Source organism: Rhincodon typus, chromosome 25 (assembly GCF_021869965.1).
Source record: "Rhincodon typus isolate 14 chromosome 25, sRhiTyp1.1, whole genome shotgun sequence".
NCBI classification, from domain to species: Eukaryota; Metazoa; Chordata; class Chondrichthyes; order Orectolobiformes; family Rhincodontidae; genus Rhincodon; species Rhincodon typus.
In genome coordinates this window covers 2,976,471-2,998,034 of record NC_063356.1, presented here as the reverse complement: position 1 = coordinate 2,998,034, position 21,564 = coordinate 2,976,471, and the positions used below count along the sequence as shown (strand labels likewise).

The window sequence follows — 21,564 nt, the reverse complement described above, 5'->3', positions numbered from 1 at the left end:
GGGCCTAGACCCTTCATCTGATGAAGGGTCTAGGCCCAAAACGTCAGCCTTTCTGCTCCTAAGATGCTGCTTGGCCTGCTGTGTTCATCCAGCTCTGCACCTTGTTGTCTCACACATCAGATGATGTTTTTGTGATGCTGGTGGAGAGCGAAATATTGTCCAGGGGGACAAAGTAACTTCCTGCTCATCTTTGACCGGTTGCTGTGGGATTGCTTGTTAATGCCTGCCTGAGAGAGGACCTGTTTAACATTCGTTCAAGCCAGCAGCTCCAAAAGAATAACACTTCAGTACTGCTCTGAAATGTCAACCTGGATGATGTGCTGAAATTTCTGGATTGACATTTGAATTTGAGCCTTCACAGAAAATTTCAAAGCGTGCAACCTTGGCTCCACCCGAGTACTGTCTGCTGCTGTTTTGAAGGCATTGTTCCCACGTTGTATACTGGCCATTCTTGACTCTGTCTGAGTGATAAGGCCAAATCAGGCCTTATCCTATTTGGGATAGATTTGAATTGAATGTTTAATCGTCACGTGTATTTGATGTAAAATACAGTGGAAAGTTTATACAGTTGCCATCCATCGGCACCATTCTTATTAACTTCAAATAAAAAGTTTTCTGCTGGTAAAAACTGGATTGAGGGGTCTTCATGGGACCCTTGGAACCAGACAGAGGAGGCACCCCTTCATTCGCAGTGGGACTGGAATCAGGTTCCTGAGGTGACAAACTGGTGCCTTAACCAACTTAACCTGATGAGCCACCAGAAAGAAGCTTGGCTGTGCAGTGCAGTGCAGCTTGTTGAGAATTAATACCCTTCTGCTGAGAGAAGTCCTTGTCTCTTGTTCCCTGGATTCTAACCGAGGTTTGGGATGTGGAGCTTTTCACTGACCAATCTCTCACCTTTCCTGTCAGGTGTGTAAGCTCCTGACAGCTGCCTCCTGTAGTTGCCTCCGGTAGTGAGCTCACAGGAGCTGACAATCATTTAACTTGTTGATTTTTGTCTTTCCTTTGAGATGTGACTGGCCCCCCATCAGGAGACAGCTCGGCGAGACAGAGCCCAGCCCTGCAGCACAAACCCATGGTGCGCACCCCAGCATTACCCAGTCCAGTGGCTGACAACAGGTAAGAGCACAAGGTGGCTGCAAGGATGTTCCAACTGGGTGATGGCAAAGGCCAGGAAGAGGAAACAGTTTAGTGGGGGAGTATTATGGGTGCGTGGGGGTGGGGATGGTGATGGGAGAAAGGCCTCCTTTAACTGAAGCAGGCGTTGAGTAAATGAGGCTTACCTCTAAAGCCTCTGTGATTGTTCTTTCCATTTCCTGGCAATGAATTCCGCATCGAGGGAGGCAGAAAGTGGGAAATTATTGATGCTATGGTAAATGTGTGTGGGGAAAGGAGGGCCCTCCTGGCTCATTAAACTCTCTGTTTAACAGTAAGTCAGATGGAGATGAAAAGAGCAGTGGACAGTCTACAGGTTGTGACTATGTGAAACCTCCACCTTTGGACTACAGACAGACTTCATCTGAGCAGTACCATCAGCCCCCACCCGACAGAGAGACATGGGCTGCCGGCAGCAGGCTCTCCCAGGTACAACTGAAACTGGCTCTTTTACTGTCATGCAGGTGAACAGGGAAGTTTTGGTTCCGTGTTTGAGGCCTCTCTAATATGAAGTTTTTCTTCCAAATCCCATTAACCTACAACCTCCCCAAGCTCTTCTGCTCAGAACACAGATGGCTTCATCTGGGCAGCACCTTGGCTCAGTGGCTAGCACTGCTGCCTCATGGCGCCAGGGACCCGGGCTCATTTCCACCCTCGGGTGACTGTCTGTGTGGAGTTTGCACATTCTCCCCGTGTCTGCATGGGTTTCATCCGGGTGCTCCGGTTTCCTCCCACAGTCCAAAGATGTGCAGGTTAGATGGATTGGCCATGAGAAATACGGGGCTACAGGGATAGAATAGGAGAGTGGGTCAGGGTTGGAGATACTCCGTCAATGTGGACTCGATGGGCCGAATGGCCTGATTCCCTATTGTAGGGATTCTATGAATTCATCACTGTTAGTATATTCAAGCCTTGGAATCCTTTATTCTGCACTTTGCAAATGTGATTCCTCAGTGAAACTTCCCAAAGAAAGATTCAGAAGCAAGGAAGTTGCATAAATTCATAAATCCCTGGTTCGATCCTAGTTGGAGTATTGGGGTAATTCTTGGCTCCATACTTTAGGAATGATGCCGCACTTTGGGGAGGGTGCAGAGGAGATTTTATTTGAAGGGTGAACAGATTCTGTGGAGAAGTTTGTATGGTTCCCCAAAGAGGAGAGAAGTTCAAGGGATTTTCAGAGAATGTTCAAATCATGAAGTTATTTTTATACAATGAAAAGAAAGGGAAGCTACTTTCACTGGGGGAGAAACCAGAATTAGTGAAATTGGTTAAAAAAGATGTCGTGAGTCATTGTGATCTGGAACGTACTGCATGTAAAGGTGCATGTGGAGTAATTTTCAAAAGGAATTTGGATAAATACTTGGAGAGAGTGTTTTTTTTCCCAAGAGGCAAGAGCAGAGGAGCAACACTAATTGAATAACATCCTGAGAAAGATAGCACAGCAATAATGGGCTGAAGGGCCACCTTGTGAACTCATTCTATTTTAACTATATTGTAGTTGTAAAGAGATAACAAGGTGTAGAGCTGGATGAACACAGCAGACCAGGCAGCATCAGAGGAGCAGGAAAGCTGGCGTTTCGGGCCTAGACCCGTCTTCAGAAGATCAAAGTTGTAAAGACAGCTTGACAGCACTGGAGCAATAATTCAGAACATTAAGTTCAAATCCTAAGCACTTTTAAGAATTTATTTTCACTTGTGAAAGTTTTTCCTCTTTAAATCACATTGTTAGTGATTGTGAAGCTGTCAGATTGTCATAAAATGCACTGGTTCCCTAATTTTTAAAGGAAGGAAATCCGCTGACCTTGCCTACTTCTCAGCTTACATGCAATTCCCTGCCTCTTATCTGAGGTGGTTGACTTGTAACTGCCCTCTGAGATGGTCTAATGGAGAATTAATGCCAGTGATAGCCATGTTCTGAGGGTATTTAGTCTGTGTTTTAGCTACACTATACCACGCAGTGAATTACTCGTGCTCCAGGGTTTCAAGATCTTATTGTTTGTTTTTCCTTCTCTCTCTAACCTTTTATGCGTGTTTCCAAGTAGAACCCTGATTGCTTCTCTGTGGAACTGGAGAGGGGTCCCCGAGGGTTTGGTTTCAGTGTTCGTGGAGGCAAGGAATACAACATGGGTCTCTTTATTCTCCGCCTGGCAGAAGGTGGTGCTGCATTGCTCGATGGCAGAATCCATGTAAGTGCGCAAAGTTAATCTTGCCTGGTAATGGAGGGGGACGTCGTGTCACTTGCTAAGCTTTGTATCAGTGGCATTTTATGGTAGTCCATTCATTGAGGTGATGTTACGGTGGGGCAGAGGAAACAGAGCAGATCAAGCCTTGCAGCGAATGCTGTCTTTTGTCACAAGCAAAGATGGAGTTTGGTGTGAGGAGACATGAGGAAGATGGCATAAAGGACATCACCTAACTGTGAAAAATGATGAGTGTTTGTTTTTTTTAAGATGCAGGAATAGGAAGCTTGCAGCACACCCTGCACCCACTGTCCAACATTCTCCATATCCCCACCTCATACTGAGTTGCCCCTCTGTTCCCCTGATGCCTTTCCCTTTATCCCCCCCGACAGCCCTCAGCCACCACAGCCTGAGATGTGATTATTTTCTGTCCTCCTCCTCTTGCAGGTTGGTGACCAGATTGTTGAGATTAATGGTGAATCTACTCAAGGGATCACACACAAACGGGCCATCGAGTTGATTCAGTCTGGAGGGAGGAGAGCGCACCTTGTGCTGAAGCCAGGCATAGGTCAGGTGCCTGACTTTGGTGGGTTTCTCTATGAATCTTAATTTTCCAGACCAAATTCCTGTAATGTGTGAAGTGATGGGCAGTAGGAGTGGCGAAGAGAGTAATAGTAAAATAGTAATTGTGCCCCCATTGCTATTCAAACCTAATTCCTGAAATGGGGCTAAATGCTGTTTCCTTTGTGGCAGTAATTGCTATAAAATTCTGTTTGAGACCTCTCTGAATCACTGCCCTCCCTCCACCCCTTCCCCTCAGCCTGTGTGTCTGTCTGTCTCTTCAACCTACTCTTGGCCACTGGCTTTGCAGAAATGTAATCTTCTGTGGAACTTATTTTTTATTCTCATAGTTACATTTAGTCCTAGGCTTCTCCCTCCTCCCCCTCTCTAGGAATGGCACCTTGCAGCCTCTCCACCTGTACGACACACGAGCAGCGTTGAGGCTTCCCACCTCCTCTCGTCTCTCCTGGGATCTGGTAAATCTGCATGTCTTTTACTTGGTTTTATTCAGACTTTCAAAACCTTGTTTTTGCAATTTTGATTCCATCATGACCCTTGCGTTTTCTCCCTCCCTCCCTGTCACCACCTGGGGGGCTTTCGATGGTGAACCAGGCAGCTGTCACCAATTGTGCAGCTTTGAATCTGACCACAATTTCAGGATTTAATACGAGCACTGACTAACTTGGAAATTCTGAAATTGTGGCTTGAGATTTCGTGCTCTGTCAGGGCAGTGACTGTGTGATGGACCTGAACTGTGGATCTGTCAAAGCCACCATCCCTAAACCCTTGCTTTTCTTTTTACTCTTTCATTTGCTTCCCCTCACGCCTCTCACTTTGTTTCTCCCGTTCTTTTGCTTGTGTTTACCTGTGCTCATGCTCTATTGCTCACGGTCATTCTGGCTGTCTTTTCTTTGCTCATCATCTTCATCTTGCTCGCTCAGGTTCCTGTTCTCCCTCGCCCTCATGGCTTTCTAATAGAGCCCTGGATGTCAGTTTGAAACTCCCTAGCTGATGATTTCTAGTGTCATAGTACAAAACTCCAGTGAACACTCCAACTTGGCTAAAGTACAACTTGCACTTTATAGGTCACACATCCTGATCCCTGGATGCCCCAAAGTACTCTGCAACTAATGGAAGACACTTTTGAAATGTGATCAATGTTGTAATTCAGGAAATGCATTAGCCAGTTGTGTATAGCAAGCTCCTGTGATGTTGACTGAGAAATAAGTGGTCGTCAGGGCTGACCTGCTCTTCAAAGCAATGATCTGGCATCTTTTCTAAGCTGAAACAAAATAGCAGCAGTCAGAGTAGATAGAAAGATGATATTTCCACTTGGAGAGAGAAGATCGCAGCGAAAAATTCAAGATAGTCAGTAATCAATCCAGTCAGGAATTTAGGATAAAAACTCCTTTATCCAATGAGTGGTTACACTATAAGATGTCGAAGTAGGCCATTCAGCCCATTGAGTCTGCTCTACCATTCAATTACATCATGGTTGATCTGATTAATCCTCAACTCTACTTTCCTATCTTTTCCCTATAACTTTGTTCCCTTACCGATCAAAAACCTCTCTGTCTTGAATTTACTTGATGACCCATGTAAAGAATTCCACAGATTTACTGCCCTCTAACAGAAAAGAATTCTCATCTGTCCCAACTGGGTGACCCCTTACTCTGAGATGATGCCCTCTGGTCCTAGACTCTCCCACAAGGGGAAACAACCTCCCTGCATCTACCCTGTCAAGTCTCTTGTGATTCCAAACCTGAAACGTCAACTTTCCTGTTCCTCTGATGCTGCCTGGCCTGCTGTGTTCCTCCAGCTCCACATTGTGTTATCTCTGACTCCAGCATCGGCAGTTCTTACTATCTCTGTGATTCTTGTATGTTTCAATAAGGTTGCAACTCATTCTGCTAAACTCAAATGAGTATAGGCCCGATCCATTCAATCTCTGCTTTTAAGAGTGTTAGCTTTTGAAGCTCAGTACCAAAAGGTGTGGATGAGGTGATTACTGTTGTCTCATTCAAGGGAGAACTATATAGGCAGAGAAAGAAGTAGAAGGACATGCTGAGAGGGTGAGTGGCAAATGGATGGGAGGAGGCTGCTGTGCAGCATTAGACGGAATGGTCTGATCCTGTGCTGTAAACACAGTGAGAAAACCCATCATATGTAATTTGGGGCTGACTGGCATCCAGCCCCATTCACACTGAAGTATTGAGCCATGTGTACGCACAGCACTGCCTTCATTATTGTGAAGTGAGAGACACAGGGTGGCCTGTATGTAAACCTGTTCTGATGATAGGAAGCTTGAGAGAATCAAAGTAAATAAAAGCTGTAGCATGACCTGATAATCTGATAAGAAATGTCCCATCGAGGGAGGTTATTCGAGGGTGACATTCACACTGTGCTGTCCCCATACTTTACAGCAAGATGTCAATGAGATTACTCCACCCCGCTACAGCTCATCTACAGGTCAGCCTTGACTATCCCCATACGCTCAATGGTCCTCACAACCTCCACCCTGTAAACTTGAAATTATCTGTAACTTGTGCCGAGACACACTCCCCTCATCTGTTAAGCTTATTGAACTGCACTGAATGCTGGCCGGGCAGTACCCCAGTTTTAAATTCTTTGTTTTTAAATCCCTTAATGGACCTGCCCCTCCTATCTCTGTACCTTGCACACCATCCCTTCAACTGTTAGTTTGCTGGACCCCTCTTGCATGAGCGTTTGGCCTGGTCCCTAAGTCTGGTATTACTCCCAAACCTTTCTGTCTCTCTCTCTCTCTCTCTGCCTTGCCCTTAAGACCAACCGAAATTTTCTGTCACTTTTTCTGATATTTCCTCATGTGGCTAGTGACTAATTTGACCAGAAAGTTCCAGTTGTGAAGGTCTTTGGGCATTTTACTACTTTAAAGGTGCTATATAAATGCAAATTGTTTAACCTCCAGCAGATAGTGGTGGAAGGCAAACCAAACAAACCACTAGTCTAAGACTTGAGCTACTATACGGAAATTTGCATTTGTGCTTCATTCCTGAGGGAACCTGCTTCCTGCACACTGCCTTCTAACAGTGCAGTAGTTGTTTACTGCTGAATTAACACGCTCAGAGTACATGGCAGCTCTAATTGAGAGAATTTCTAATCCTTCATCCTGATTTGTGATTCTCCCAGCCCTCCAAGCTCCTTATTTTTCAGCTGGTTCGCAAAGTGTGGGTGCTATTGAAGTCTACTTTAATAATCATTGTTTCATAGTACACTGGCTGACTGGGACTATTCAGCGGATACTTTAATGGATCAATGTGTCAGAACATTGTAACAGAAGAAGATGACTCCATGAATCAAGTGTCACTGTAGATAGTGGCTGATCGTCTATCTCGATGCCACTTTCCCACACTATCCCTGTATTCTTTAATGTCAGTAGTTTCCTGTCGGCCTCAACCTTGAACATTCTCAATGACTAAGTTTCCACAGCCCTCTGGAATAAAGAATTCCGAAGGTTCACCACTGTCTGAGTGAAGAAATACCTCCTCATCTCAGTCCTAAGTAGTTTGTTCTTTATTCTGAGACTGACCCCTGTCCCACCGCCAACCAGGGGAAATTCCTTCTTTGCAGTCACTCTGTTGAACCATTCAAGAGTTTTAAGTTTCACCCCTCATTCTGCTTAACTGCAGACCATGCAGGCCCAAACTCCTCAATCTCTCAAAGGACAGCCAACCGGGAAATGTGTGCGCTGTGGAACACTGGCTCATACAGCTAGTTTCCTCTCTGTGAACGGCGTTCATAAACCAGTTGGGCTTCAAGACATTCTGACATCCTTTTCTGATGTCAGCCCACGTGCTGTTTTGTAGAAGTGAGATTCATCCATTTAATTTGCATCAACCTCCTATAGTGGGATTTAAATGCTTGATCTCTGGAATCTCAGAGCCCTGCATTGAACCAACAGTACCTCGCGTATAAAAACAGCAGGTGTGTTCTGCTCTGTACACCACCATTTCATTCGCTCCCCCTCCCTCTGTCATTCGCGCCCCCCCATTCGTGTGCGCTCGCTCTCTCTCATTTGCGCCCTTTCTCTCTGTCTCTCTCTTTTGCGCCCCCTCCCTCTCTCATTCGCCGCTGCCGCCACACACCCCGCCCCCCAATCTGTCTGTCCCTGTTTCTGTGTCTCACCCGCCTTCCCCCGTCTCTCTGTCTGGCCCGCCCTCCCCGTATCTCTGTTTTGGTGCATCATGCATGCTAGGAAGGGTTTTGATATGCGTACTGTGATTTGGGATGGTATGGGATTATGCATCATGCTAAAGGGAAATGTGATGTACATAGTTGTTATTCTTTGTCGGTAGTTGTTTTCTATCCAATGCAGAACAATAAATGCTTTGCTTATTTTCCAGACAATTGGGATACCCAGAGCACCCCATATACCAGCCTCCAGGAACTAAACACAGCTGCTGAAAACCAGCCATTGCCATCTTATCCATATCCCACTCCCAACCCTCATCTCACTGACCCTGCAAAGACTTTTAAACATGAGAAGACATGGAGAGAACATGACTCGCCCACCAGTGCCCAGCGGGGGCCGGGATCACTGGCCGCTGACCAGCACTGGGTACCGGCTAGAACGGCGAACCTCACGGGTGGTCAGAATGCTGAGGAAGGAGATGAGTTGGAAATTGTGAAGGACGGGGCGGCAAAACCAGATGGAGAGAGTGGGTGCAGTGCAAGGCGAGAGCGACTGGCCAGGAATGACGAGGTATTGGCCACTGGCATTGAAAGCAGGGCCCTGAGCCCCCACAGACATGCTGCCAGGCAAGCTGCTGGGTACCGGGAGCGGTCACCTAGCCCCAAGAAAGCTGAGAAGCAAAGGAGGCAGAAACCAGAAGCATCAGGAAGCCCAAGGAGGGGAAAGTTTAAAGAACCATCAGAAAACAACAAGGGCAGCTCTTGGGAGGTCGATGCAAAGGGAAGGCCAGCAGGAGGTACGAGTAGGTCACGGAGTCCAAGGAAGGTGAGCAGGAAGGATAGAGAAGGAAGTAGAGAGGAATTGGATAGTGTGACTCTGGGAGAGAGAGCTGAGAGCAGAGATGATGGGTCCAGCCTGGTTACAGTGGCTCATTCTAAACGAGTGATTGACCAATCTGAGAGCCCAAACGACAGACACTGCAACAGGAGTTATGCTTGGTCACCTTCCCACACCATGGAGCATTTAGCCAGTGCCTCACTCCAGTGCGGTGAGGTGTCGGGAAAGGCAGATGACAGGCATCAAAAAAAGAGGCAGATGTCACGTGTTGGGGTGCAGGAAACATTCCAACCTCCTGACCTTGTCCAAGGGACAGGCAAAACTGTGCGACACAGCTCCCACTCTACAGCAACCGAACAACCCAGCACCTTCAGCAGGACTGACAATCAGTCAAAGAGCCAGGAACAAAGGAAAGCAGAGCACGAAATGGAGAGACATGGTGAGGAAGACCCCTCCACACACCACTCCAGCCCTGCACCCAGAACTGTACCTGCTGTAAGAAAACCACAAATAACCCCTGGACCCTGGAAAAAATCAGATGCTCAGAGACCCATGTAACCGAGAGCAAACTTCGTTATATATGTTTAAATTATTTTTATAAACTTTTGATTTCTGTAAAGTGTCAGTTGCATCTTATTTAAAGTTGAGTAGTGCAGTCAAGTTTTTTTGCATTGAAACATTTTAGTCAAAGTGAAGGATTTTTCTGGTTGCTCCCATTGTTTGGACAAACTTGTCTGCCTTCTGATGGCAATACAGGCTGTGTGACACTTTTTTTTAAATGAACAGATGTTGATTTTGTGCAGTTTACACTTTGTACAACAGTGACCTGTTCCTCTCACTCTGGCACGTTGCCTTTTTGATCACAGCAGTGGTTACACAGTCCATATTCCCAGTCAGTCTTGCCAGCTTGAACATCTCAATCACAGCCAGTGACTTTTGTGGTACGTGAGCTATGAAAATTTACTGTCACCAAATCTCTGCCTTTGAAATGACTTGTCTCTAACTGAGTGTGAGGCTATTGAGTAACGACTAATACACCGTTTCTGTGCCGGTTTGCAATCAACACAGGTTAATGAGCAAAAGACCTTGGACACTACCCAGGGCAGCTTTTTTTTGTGTATTACTTGAGCCTTTAGCATTAATGGTCCGCAAACACATGAGTATTTCAAAAGCTGTCTCACGTGCTTGTGTCTGCTCTAAACCAGCTCAATGTCACACTGTGCATGCATTACTCTGACGTTTTCTAACACTGTACACACACAATCTCTTGCTGTTACTTTGTTGCAGTATTCTGACCACCAGAAATTTAGGATTCCTGTCTCTTCTGAGATCTGTATTGTTACCAGGTTCTTCAAGTCCATGTTGTAAACTGCTATTAATTAGGTTCTGCAACTTTTGTATGTCATGTTTCACTAGACTACCAATCAGTGTAAAATATTTTGTTTTTCAGTGATTTTGATGCAGTTTATAAACATCTTCAGTATTTGTGACGTTTAGTTTTTAAACATTTTTTTCAAAATTTGCATCTCCCGTGCTGTTCTGTTGGAGTCTCACTCTGTTCCTGTTCTGTTTGTTTGACTCGTCATTTCTCTTCTCCACTGAGATCAGTATTGTGGGAAACATTCAAGAGCTTGAATTATTGTAAATAGTAGTGATGGAATATTTTGGAAATGAGCAGGGCAGGTGATAGCATAGGTGAATTGTTTCTTGTTTGTTATTTCCCTGTCTCTTTGGAGACTTTGTGAAACTCTTTTGAACTTGCCTCGTTGTCCTGCTCTCATTCTGCAAGGTGCTCTTTCCAGCCTCGAATTGTGTTGACATTTTTTTTAACCTTCTACCAAGCCACTTTGACCTCCAGGAACGTGCATTGGCCAAAATTGTACCCCATTACCCTGTGTACTATAAATCCTTTTTCTGCTAAGAGTGTGTAGGAGATGGAATGGAGACCCTGGCCTGTGTGTGGTGCTGGTGGAGTCTTGTGACCATTTTACTGCTGTACGTCATATTCTGTTCATGCCAAGTGTTGAACATTGGAGTCCATGCAAAGGTGGTTTGAAATTCCTAGCAATTCATAAACAGCGGAGCTCCAGTTTTTACCCTACGCTGTTGATGTCTAATTTTATTTCCTTGTTGGTGCGGTAGACTAACACAGCTCCCCCGGGTCCCCCCTACCCCCCAAACATTAGTAGCATTCACAGCATCTTGTAGACTGTACAGTACTCATGGCGTGGATGCAGCCTTTGAGTAAAGCTGAACAAGCCTTGAGTGTGTTGGTTGTAAATTTTTATACTGTACACTCTCTATAAATACTGTCATTTAGGGCGAGATCTGTAAACCCTCATATTTTTTTAATGTATGACATGAGAAATGCAAATCCTTTGTCATGGTGTTGCACTGTAAAATAAACCTTAACTTTCAATCTCAGCATGTGTTTCAAAACTTGCGGTCAAGATGGTGAATCATTATCTTTGCTGTTTGAGTGGCTACACTATGCTCCAGCTCCCACTCTAATGGGACCATTATGTTACCTGTTTCTGTTAAAAGCACGATGTAAATGCAAGTTGTTTGAAAACTAGGTGACTGGGTAATTGAATTCAGGGTGCTGTATCTTCAGTTATTTCCACAGTTGGGACAGGGAGGTTGTTAACAGCCTTGGGACAATTTAACATGAAAGTGTGGTCCAGCAGAGGTAATTGAACTTCATGTTCCTCTCTTTCCAAGTCCTCTGTTGTACTGCTCGGTCCTTGAGTACCAGCTGTGGCTCAGCTGTCATCATTGACAGTCCCTTGCAGACGAGGATGACTCTCTTCCACTCTCTGGGTGAGTCCATAGGTCACAGGTACACTCAAAAGGCCATGGGTTTGGGTTTGGGTCCTACTCCTGCACAAAATCCAGGCTAGAGCCTGATTTAGTTCAGTACAGAGAGTACTGCACTGAGTTTGGTTTTTATCACAGCAATTTCCCCAGCTGAGCTGCCTAATATTCTCCCTCTGCCTTGATCACTCTGGGTCTCTTTTCCTAAAGAAAATTGCTGTTGAATGTTTTGGGTCACTCAGATGATGATGCTTTATGTAATGTGAAGAAAGGGCTTGAATTTACAATGAAAAGCTAAAATGAATGAAATGAGTGTAAGCTTTATTTGGAAATAAATTATACAGTTATACACAGCAGAAAAATAGATTGATTCAAAGAGTACACACTGACCAACTCCTTGATAAAATACATGATTTTAGCAGCAACATGGATATAATATTTTACAACGTCAGCCTTCAGTTCCAGCTTTTGAGGGAGTAATCAGACCTGTACCTAGGGGAAAAGTTACAAGTTAAGGAAAGAGTTGTGCAATTAAAAACAGAAAATCAGGTGGTCAGGCACCAACACGGAGGAGAGAAAAGTGGTTCAGGTTTCAGGTTGAGACCATTTTTCATCAGAACCAGGGAAAAGATTGAAATACAATCTTTTTTAACCAACTGAGAGATGCTGTATCCACATTCATTTACTCAGATCTGCTGCATTTCTTTCTCTTTCCTGCATCTCTTTCTGTTACTGCCTGTAGCTACTGTTTGAAAAAGGGTTGCACGAGTACCTGGACATGGCTGGTGAGGGCAGAAGAAAAAGAATACTAAATGGGTCCCTTGAGTTTACTTGACCGCTTCTGCCCTCGTGTCTCCCTATCGATTGTTCAGGGGACAGTGACCGAAGCAGAAATTTCCCACTCCAGCCTCCCCAGCAAATTTGACACCATCTCGGCAACCTGATGACTCCTCTTCCTGAGACTCCACTCAAAGCCCGAGATCACTTAATCTTCCAAAGCTGGGGAAAAGGAGAGAAACAGATTGTAAATCACCAGTGCTCAAAGGCTTAGCAGCAACTGAGTGATGTCGAAGGGAATGGGGCAGGTGAGAGCACAAGGTAAGAGGCGGTCTACTCTGGGACTGATGGCTGTGTCAGCCTTTGTTTGGGGTGGGGTAACTCACCCTGAGGTTGAAGCCCAGCAGGTCACTGATCACTCCAGACACTGCTGACAAGATGACGACCCGTGTAATGTTGTACAGCAGTGGGTTCATAGTCAGTCCATACACCCGGAATGGGGAGTCCAGCTCCTGTAGAGGGGTAAAGCACAGCACTGACTCAGTGATAACAATGCTCCCAAGACTTCTCTTCCCTCCCCACATGGAGGTGCTGACTCACGTAGAGGAACAACTCCACAGCATCCTCAGACACTTCCTGTGACAGTCCATTATTCTGGTGAGTCAGTGAATGCCAAGTTACTTTTCAGCTGTGTAAAGGTTAACAGCAAAATCGGTTCCTATCTACCCAATATTATGATTTTGACAACGAGCCACCTCCGAGCAGATGCCACATTAATACTTCCTCAAATAAATGAGGGAGATAGAGTAATGCAGGAGAGAGTTAGAAAAATAGTGGGAATTTCTCACCTTCAGTAATTTTGTGGCAAGTTTCAGCACGTTATTCACAATGGAGAGCTGTTCCTTCTTGTTGGGTTTCATTTCCATCTTTAAATACAAGTTGATCTGTTGAAGGGAATAAAATGCACTGATAAGAATTTAGTGCAGTCTGCCAATACAGCTCCATCCCTCAAAGCAAAGCCAACTTTTTTCTGTTTCCCAATACTTTCTGTAAATCTGCCAAAATTATAAAACAATTCCTGTGTAAAAATGGTTGAGCTGGGTGAGAGCAGAATTAAATGGTCCAATACATGCAGGTACCTGTTACCAAGAACCAGTGGGATTCCTTCCAGCCAAATCTCCATTAATGGAATAAAAACTGAAAGACCTGTAGATGCTGTAAATCAGAATCAGAATCAAAAACAGAAATTGCTGGAAAAGCTCAGCAGGTCTGGCAGCATGTGGAGAGAAATCAGAGTTAATGTTTCAGGTTGAGTGACCCTTCCTCAGAAATATTGGTAGCCAGGAAAATGTCAGTTTATATTCAGAAGATTTGGTGAGGGGAGAGGGTGATGATAGAGCCCACAGAGAGAGAAGAATAGTTGAACAGACAAAAGAAGCTCACTTGCTACTACCACCACCACCAATCTTCTGAATGTAATCCAACATTTTCCTTGCTACCATCAGTTCTGAGCGTCACTCGACCTGAAACGTTAACTCTGATTTCTTTCCACAGTTGCTGCCAGACCTGCTGAGCTCTTCCAACAATTCCTGTTTTCGCTCCCCATTAATAGGTTCTGCTGGATAAACATTTGGCACATACCTGTTCTGTGAGCAAGATCGAAACATTATTGTATTTCCTGCTGACCTCTGAGCCCAGTGTCACCAACCTTAACAGGAAAATTGCCAGGGCTGCTTCCCAGATCAGTAGCTCCCAGTTATACAGAGAATCCAGAAAGCTCATGTGGCCATGGAGGATCTTGGAATGAAAGAAAATATTTTTGAGTTATGGAAATTGAATCTAATAAACAAAACTCTTCCCCAAAAGTTAGGAATGTGATGGAATATTCTCCACTTGCCTGGATGAATGCAGTTCCACCAACACAAGCAGCTCAAAACAGCCTGTTTGGTTTACATATGATGTGGAGGCGTCAGTGTTGGACTGGGGTCAGCAAAGTCAGACGGAGTAGTGCTCCGAAAGCTTGTGATTTCAAATAAACCTATTGGACTATAACCTGGTGTTGTCTGACTTCTGATTTACAAAAAAATGAAAGAATTGTAGAGGATGTAAATCGGAAACAAAAACAGAAATTGCTGGAAAAGCTCAGCAGGTCTGGAAGCATCTATGGAGACAAAGCAGAGTTAACGTTTTTGGTTCAGTGATCCTTCCTCAGAACTGGCTGGGAAAGATTAGTATTTATGCAGAACATGTCACTAGACTGGAAATGTTAACTCTGATTTCTCTCCACAAGTGGTACCAACCCTGCTGAGATTTTCCAGCAATTTCTGCTTGATTTATACTGTAGCCACAGAAATTTGCTCCCTCTACCACTAACGCTCAGTAGCAGCAGTGTGTGCCATCTACAGGGTTGTGCAGAAATTCAGTAAAGATCCTCAGATGGCACATTCCAAACTCAAGACCACTTCCGTCTAGAAGGACGACAGTAGCAGGTACTACCACCTACAAGTTGCCCTCCAAGCCACAAGGTTGGATCTTTCACTTCCACCAGAGACAGTAGACAGGGCTTTACTTCAACATGTTATTCTCAATAACGGCAACGTCAATAATGTAGCAAAGCTTTGGCCCTGCACTCAGCACTCAGCATGACGTATCATTAAGGTAACATAGTGGTGTTGGCCAGGGACTGTGGTGTGGGGATAGTGGGATTAACAAAGGGGATGGGGAGGGTGGTTACAAGAATGGAACAAAGCAATTCAACAAACATCAGAAATAGTGTTCCCTGAGAGACAGGGAACAAAGCTTCCTCCTCTTCAATAAACGGAAAGCCATTCTGAATCTTACCTGAGCACAGCAGATGAAAGCGATGGACAGAGTGAGTAAGAATGCTGATGAAACGATGACATCAACCGAGCGTTGTGGGCCCCGCCTCTGTGAGAATGAGGGATTTGGGGAAATAAAGAGAAATAGATGGTGAGAAGGAGTTCCAATAGAGAGAGTGTCAAAATGAGCAGAACAGCAAGGGGTAGAAAGAGATAACACAGTGTAGAGCTGGATGAACACAGCAGGCCAGGCAGTATCAGAGGAGCAGAAAAGCTGACGTTTTGGGTCTGGACCCTTCTTCAGAAATGGGGGAGGGGAAGGGGGCTCTGAAATAAAGAGGGGGGGGGCAGCACAGTGAAAGAAGGTGGATAGTGGAGCATATAGGTGGGAGGGAAGACGGACAGGCCAAGGAGGCGGGATTAGGGGGTGTGGAGGGAGGGTAGCTGGGCTTCTCGTCCCTGCCTCCTTGACCTGTCCATCTTCCGTCCCACTTATCCACCCCTCCCTCCTCAATGACCAACCCCCATCCCAACTCCCTACCTACACTCACCTTTACTGGCTTCATCCCCGCCTCCTTGACCTGTCTGTCTTCTCTGCCATCTATCTGCTCCTCTATCCATCTTCTATCGTCGCCTCCCCCTCTCTATTTATTTCAGAACCCCCTTCCCCTCCCCCATTTCTGAAGAAGGGTCCTCTGATGCTGCTTGGCCTGCTGTGTTCATCCACCTCCACACCTTGTTATCTCAGATTCTCCAGCGTCAGCAGTTCCTACTGTCTCAAAGTGGTAGAAAGAGTTGGGGAGAGAGAGAGAGAGAGAAGGAGGGATGTTAATCAATTAACTGCTTTTTTTATTTCAGTTTCAAAGACTGATGCAAATTAAGCTTTATGCAATAGTCACGCAAGAATTCTCAGGAGTAGGCTCTCTCACTACAGACACATATACCAACTCTCTGACACCTCCTCCTACCGCCCCCTTGATCATGACCGCACCCCCGACCACCAAAACATCATCTCCCAGACCATCCATAACCTCATCACCGCAAGTGACCTCCAACCTCATTGTTCCCAACCCCGCACCACCCATTTCTATCTCCTTCCCAAAATCCACAAACCCGACTGCCCTGGTCAACCCATTGTCTCTGCCTGCTCCTGCCCCACCGAACTTGTCTCGACTCCATTTTCTCCCCCTTGGTCCAGGAACTCCCCACCTACGTCCAGGACACCACCCATGCCCTCCAGCACCTCCAGAACTTCCAATTCCCCGGTCCCCAACACCTCATCTTTACCATGGACGTCTAGTCCCTATACAACTACATTCCCCATACAGATGGCCTAAAGGACCGACCAGTCCCCCTCCACTGACACCCTCATCCGCCTAGCCGAACTCGTCCTCACCCTCAACAACTTCTCTTTCAACTCCTCCCACTTCCTACAGACAAAGGGGGTGGCCATAGGTACCCGCATGGGCCTAAGCTATGCCTGCCTCTTTGTAGGTTACGTGGAACAATCCCTCTTCTGAAGCTACACTGGCCCCATCCCCCACCTCTTCCTCTGTTATATCGATGACTGCCGCCTTGTGCTCCCACGAGGAGCTCGAACAGTTCATCCACTTTACTAACACCTTCGACCCCAACCTTAAGTTCACCTGGACCATCTCCAATACCTTTCTCTCCCTCCTGGACCTCTCTATTTCCATCTCTGGCAACCACCTGGAAACTGATATCTATTTCAAGCCTACCGACTCCCACAGCTGCCTAGAATACGCCTCCTCTCACCCACCTTCCTGCAAGAATGGTATCCCCTATTCCCAATTCCTTTGCCTCCGCTACATCTGCTCCCAAGATGAGGCATTCCACTCCCGAACATCCCAGATGTCCTCGTTTTTCAAGGACCGCAACATCCCCTCCACAGTGGTCGAAAACGCCCTCAACTGCATCTCTCGCATTTCCAGCACCTCATCCCTCACACCCCCTCCCCGCAATAACAACAAAGACAGAATTCCCCTCATCCTCACGTATCACCCCACCAACCTCCGGATTCAAAGCATCATCCTCCGACACTTCCGCCATCTGCAATCCAACCCCACTACCAAAGACATTTTTTCCCTCCCCACCCTTATCTGCCTTCCGGAGGGACCAGTCTCTCCGTGATTCCCTCGTCCGCTCCACACTCCCCTCCAGCCCCACCGCACCCGGCACTTTTCCCTGCAACCGCAGGAAGTGCTACACCTGCCCCTACACCTCCCCCGCTCACCCCCATCCCAGGCCCTAAGAAGACCTTCCACATCAAACAGACGTTCACCTGCACATCTGCTAATGTGGTATACCGTATCCGCTGTTCCCGACGTGGCCTCCTCTACATCGGGGAAACCAAGCAGAGGCTTGGGGACCGCTTTGTGGAACACCTACACTCGGTTCGTGACAAACAACTGCACCTCCCAGTCACGAACCATTTCAACTCTCCCTCCCACTCCTTGGACGACATGTCCATCCTGGGTCTCCTGCAGTGCCACAACGATGCCACCCGAAGGCTGGAGGAACAGCACCTCGTATTTCGCATGGGAACCCTGCAGTCCAATGGTCTCAATATGGACTTCAAAATCTCCCCAACCCGACTTCATCCCAAAACGAGCCTAGCTCGTCCCCGCCTCCTTGCCCTGTCCATCTTTTCTCCCACCTATCCACTCTTCCCACCTCACTGACCAACCCCCACCCCCAGCTCCTACCTCCTAGCCTCATCCCCGTATCCTTGACCTGTCCGTCTTCCCTCCCACCTACCACCTACACCCCACACCTCTCTCAACTGACCAACCCCCATCCCAACTCCCTACCTACACTCACCTTTACTGGCTCCATCCCCGCCTCCTCAAGCTATCCGTCTTCTCTCCCATCTATCTGCCCCTTTATCCACCTTCCATCATCGCCTCCCCCTTTCTCTACTTATTTCAGAGTCCCCTTCCCCTCCCCCATTTCTGAAGAAGGGTCCAGATCCAAAACGTCAGTTTTCCTGCTCCTTTGATGCTGCCTGGCCTGCTGTGTTCACCTAGCTCCACACTGTGTTATCTCAGACTCCATCATCAGCAGTTCCTACTATCTCTGAGACACGCATATAAGTTATTTTAACCACAAATGTTGGAACCTGGGATTGAGATTGTCCTCCTGCTCCTCCTTTCTCTAATTCAAACTCTAACCATTGCTTTTCTAAGTGTGGAGCCTGACTGCAGTGCATCGTGAGAGGACGACTTGCTTCTATGAGCAACACATTTGATTGCTCTGCAACTTCCCAGATATACACCTGAGGGGGACCATTTCTCTCCTCCCACTTGCTAAATTCTCACTCTCCAGGAAGATTCCATTCTGCCTCCACCTTTCGCATGCCTCAATCCATCTTTTTACTTTCACATCTCCATTCCTCACATATCCCATCCCCTTCTCTGCGTGTCATCAGGAAGGGTAGGTGTCATTGGAGCTGAGAGAAGTGGGGCTCTTAGGACATAAATAACTTGAAAAATTAATTCATCTGGACATAAAGCTCACATCATCTGCTCTCTCTCTCATCTATTATCCATTAACTGAGACATTTTCAATTAATCAGCTGTTCCGGTCTGTTATATGTGGCTCATTCAATGCTAAAGGTGGTTATGTTTTGTAAATGCTCTGTATCTATAATCACTAACCCAATGTGGAACATAAACGTGTCCATCAGAGAGAGGAGCTGATTGATTATTGGGACTGAGTCCATCAATCAACTTCACCCCAGTCAGTGCGAGTCCACCCAGCCATTTGTTTGGAATCTTTTACTGCTGTGACTTGTTCTGAGCCATTGGCCTCTAGAATGACGTCTGGAACCTTGAGATTTGTTTGATGGGGAGCAGTCCTGAGTCTCATATGAATCTGAGACTGGCCCCCTCACTTTAACGTGCTTCAGGCTCTCGTCTCACTGGCCGAATGGCCCCAGGTAATTCTCCAGTCTCTTCCCTCTGCCTTGACCGATGGCTCCGGTGTACCTTCTCTGTGGGCGTTTGCCTGGTCCTTGCCTCCTACCCTTCTCACTCACCCCAGTGTGGCAGTTCCCACCACCTCCCACTGGGATAATTGGGGACGGGTAATAATGTTTGCTAGAGAATCTCACAACCCAAAAGCAAACTGAAAAGAGTAATTAATTGCAGATGCTTGCGATAATACAAATCCGCTCACAACACACAAAGAGAATGATAAAAGCAGGCACAAGGGGCTGAATAGCCCTCTTGCAGAATTATACACACAGGCCAATCAGCCCATCATCCCTATGCTTGCTTTTTAGTACAGACATTCAATTAATTCTACTCAGCTGCTTCTGCTCTACGTTCCTATTAATAAATTCTCTTTGAAGATTAAGCCAATTCACTTTTGAAAGTTATTGAATTAGCTTCCATTGCACTTTCAAACAGTCGAGTTCCAGATCACAATGACTCGCTATGTCAAATAGTTCCCTCATGTCAGCTCTGGTTCTTTGCCAATCACCTTCAATTGAGTATTCTGGATGCCTATCCTCCTGCCATCAAAGCCAGTTGTTCCTGATTTAACAAACTTTAGGGGAGATAATACCTAGTGGTGTTATCGCTGGACAGTTAATCCAGAGGCCCGAAAAATCTGGAATTTAGAGTCTAATGATGACCATGAATCCATTGCTGATTGTTGGGAAAAACCCACCTGGTTCACTAATGTCCTTTAGGGAAGGAAACTGCCATCCTTACCTGGTCTGGCCTACATGTGACTCCAGGCCTACAACAATGTGGTTGACTCTTTAATTGCCCAGAGGGCAGTTAGGGATGGGCAATAAATGCTGGCTCAGCCAGAGATGCCCAGATCCCATGAATGAATTTTTAAAAAAGCGTGCAGTATGATTCTATGAGTTGCGCACTTACCTTGAGGTAGGAGCGCAGTGACAGCCACATCTTAATGTTCTGTACCTTCTTCAGCCTAAAATGAGGGATCTCGGACTTACGAGCCTTCCTCGCTGATGTCAGATGACTGAAGAGCTTGGCAAACAGGAATCGCTGTGTAGACATCAATGAGCAGATTAAGGGTTTTACCTCAGAGTAGGCACAGCAGTAAATGAACAAGAAAGAACCAGCATCCCTTGACAATCAAAGGTGTTACCATTACTGAATTCCCCACGATCAACATCCTGGGGGTTACCATTGACTATAAACTGAATTGGACTTGCCATATAAATACAGTGGCTACAAGAGTAGGCCGGAGGCTAGGAATAATATGGCGAGTAACTCACCTCCTGACTCCCCAAAGCCTGTCCACCATCTACAAGGCACAAGTCAGGAGTGTGATGGAATATTCCCCACTTGCCTGGATCGGTGCAGCCCCAACAACACTCAAGAAGCTTAACACCATCCAGGACAAAGCAGCCCACTTCATTAGTACCCTGTCCACAAGCATACACTCCCTCCATGACCATCACTCAGTAGCCACTGCTGTAATTCACAAAGGGTCCTTTGACAGCACCTTCCATGCCCCTGATCACTTCCATCTAGAAGGACAAGGGCAGCAGATACATGGGAACACCACCCCTGCAAGTTCCTCTCCAAGCTACTCACTATCCTGACTTGGAAATATATCACCGTTCCTTCAGTGTCACTGGGTCAAAATCCTGGAATTCCCTCCCTAAGGGCATTGTGGGTCTACTCTACAGTACATGGACTGCAGCAGTTAAGACCATAAGATATAGGAACAGGATTAGGCCATTCCGCCCCTCCAGCCTGCTCCGCCATTCGATAGGATCATGGCTGATCTGACATTCCTCACGTCCACTTTCCCCATAACAAGGTTCAAGAAGGAAGCTCACCACCCCTTCTCAAGGGGCGACTAGGGATGGATAATAAATGTTGGCTTCATCTACATCCCAAGACCAGAAATAAAAAGTTACAGTGAGAGAGTGCTGTCGCTCACCTGTTTGTATGTTTTCTCTGCCACGCAGAGAATGAAGAAAACCATCCACGTGAGACAGAAGCGCTCGATAACATTAATGAGCACCAGACTGAGCAGCAGTCCATCAGGGCCTGCACCACAGGCCACTGCCAGTAACTCGGAGATGGAGGATGAGGCCAGCTGTTCAATGTCCTTGTGTTGAAAGAGGCGGAATGCGAAGGGCAACAAGGTAAGGACTATCGTCACGAAATACCCCAGGATGTGGTACCCATTCTCCTGCTCAAAGGTGCTGGCCTGAAAGGAAACCAGAAGAACAGCTGCTGGT

The 21,564-nt window shown here is 46.4% G+C and overlaps 2 protein-coding genes across 6 annotated transcripts in view; one reads left to right on the top strand and one right to left on the bottom strand.

Moving 5' to 3' along the window:
• Positions 1–11,328, top strand: part of magi3a (membrane associated guanylate kinase, WW and PDZ domain containing 3a) — a 114,478-nt gene extending 103,150 nt beyond the window's left edge. For 3 of the 5 annotated variants that reach the window (XM_048612266.1, XM_020530744.2, XM_048612265.1), the window contains 5 exons: positions 1,011–1,119; positions 1,431–1,584; positions 3,198–3,341; positions 3,783–3,921; positions 8,279–11,328. In XM_048612266.1, coding sequence (XP_048468223.1) covers positions 1,011–1,119; positions 1,431–1,584; positions 3,198–3,341; positions 3,783–3,921; positions 8,279–9,462 — 1,730 coding nt within the window. In that variant the 3' untranslated portion in view covers positions 9,463–11,328. Of the gene's footprint in view, positions 1–1,010; positions 1,120–1,430; positions 1,585–3,197; positions 3,342–3,782; positions 3,922–4,287; positions 4,373–8,278 lie in introns of all 5 variants that reach the window. The other 2 variants (XM_048612267.1, XM_020530743.2) reach the window with 2 other exon arrangements.
• A 679-nt stretch (positions 11,329–12,007) lies between these two features.
• Positions 12,008–21,564, bottom strand: part of LOC109931449 (protein PHTF1-like) — a 38,993-nt gene continuing 29,436 nt past the window's right edge. The window contains exons 11-17 of the mRNA XM_048611800.1: positions 21,261–21,533; positions 20,222–20,353; positions 15,337–15,423; positions 14,137–14,292; positions 13,344–13,439; positions 12,882–13,007; positions 12,008–12,717 (exon numbers count right to left, since the gene is read on the bottom strand). Coding sequence (XP_048467757.1) covers positions 12,700–12,717; positions 12,882–13,007; positions 13,344–13,439; positions 14,137–14,292; positions 15,337–15,423; positions 20,222–20,353; positions 21,261–21,533 — 888 coding nt within the window. The 3' untranslated portion in view covers positions 12,008–12,699. The remainder of the gene's footprint in view (positions 12,718–12,881; positions 13,008–13,343; positions 13,440–14,136; positions 14,293–15,336; positions 15,424–20,221; positions 20,354–21,260; positions 21,534–21,564) is intronic.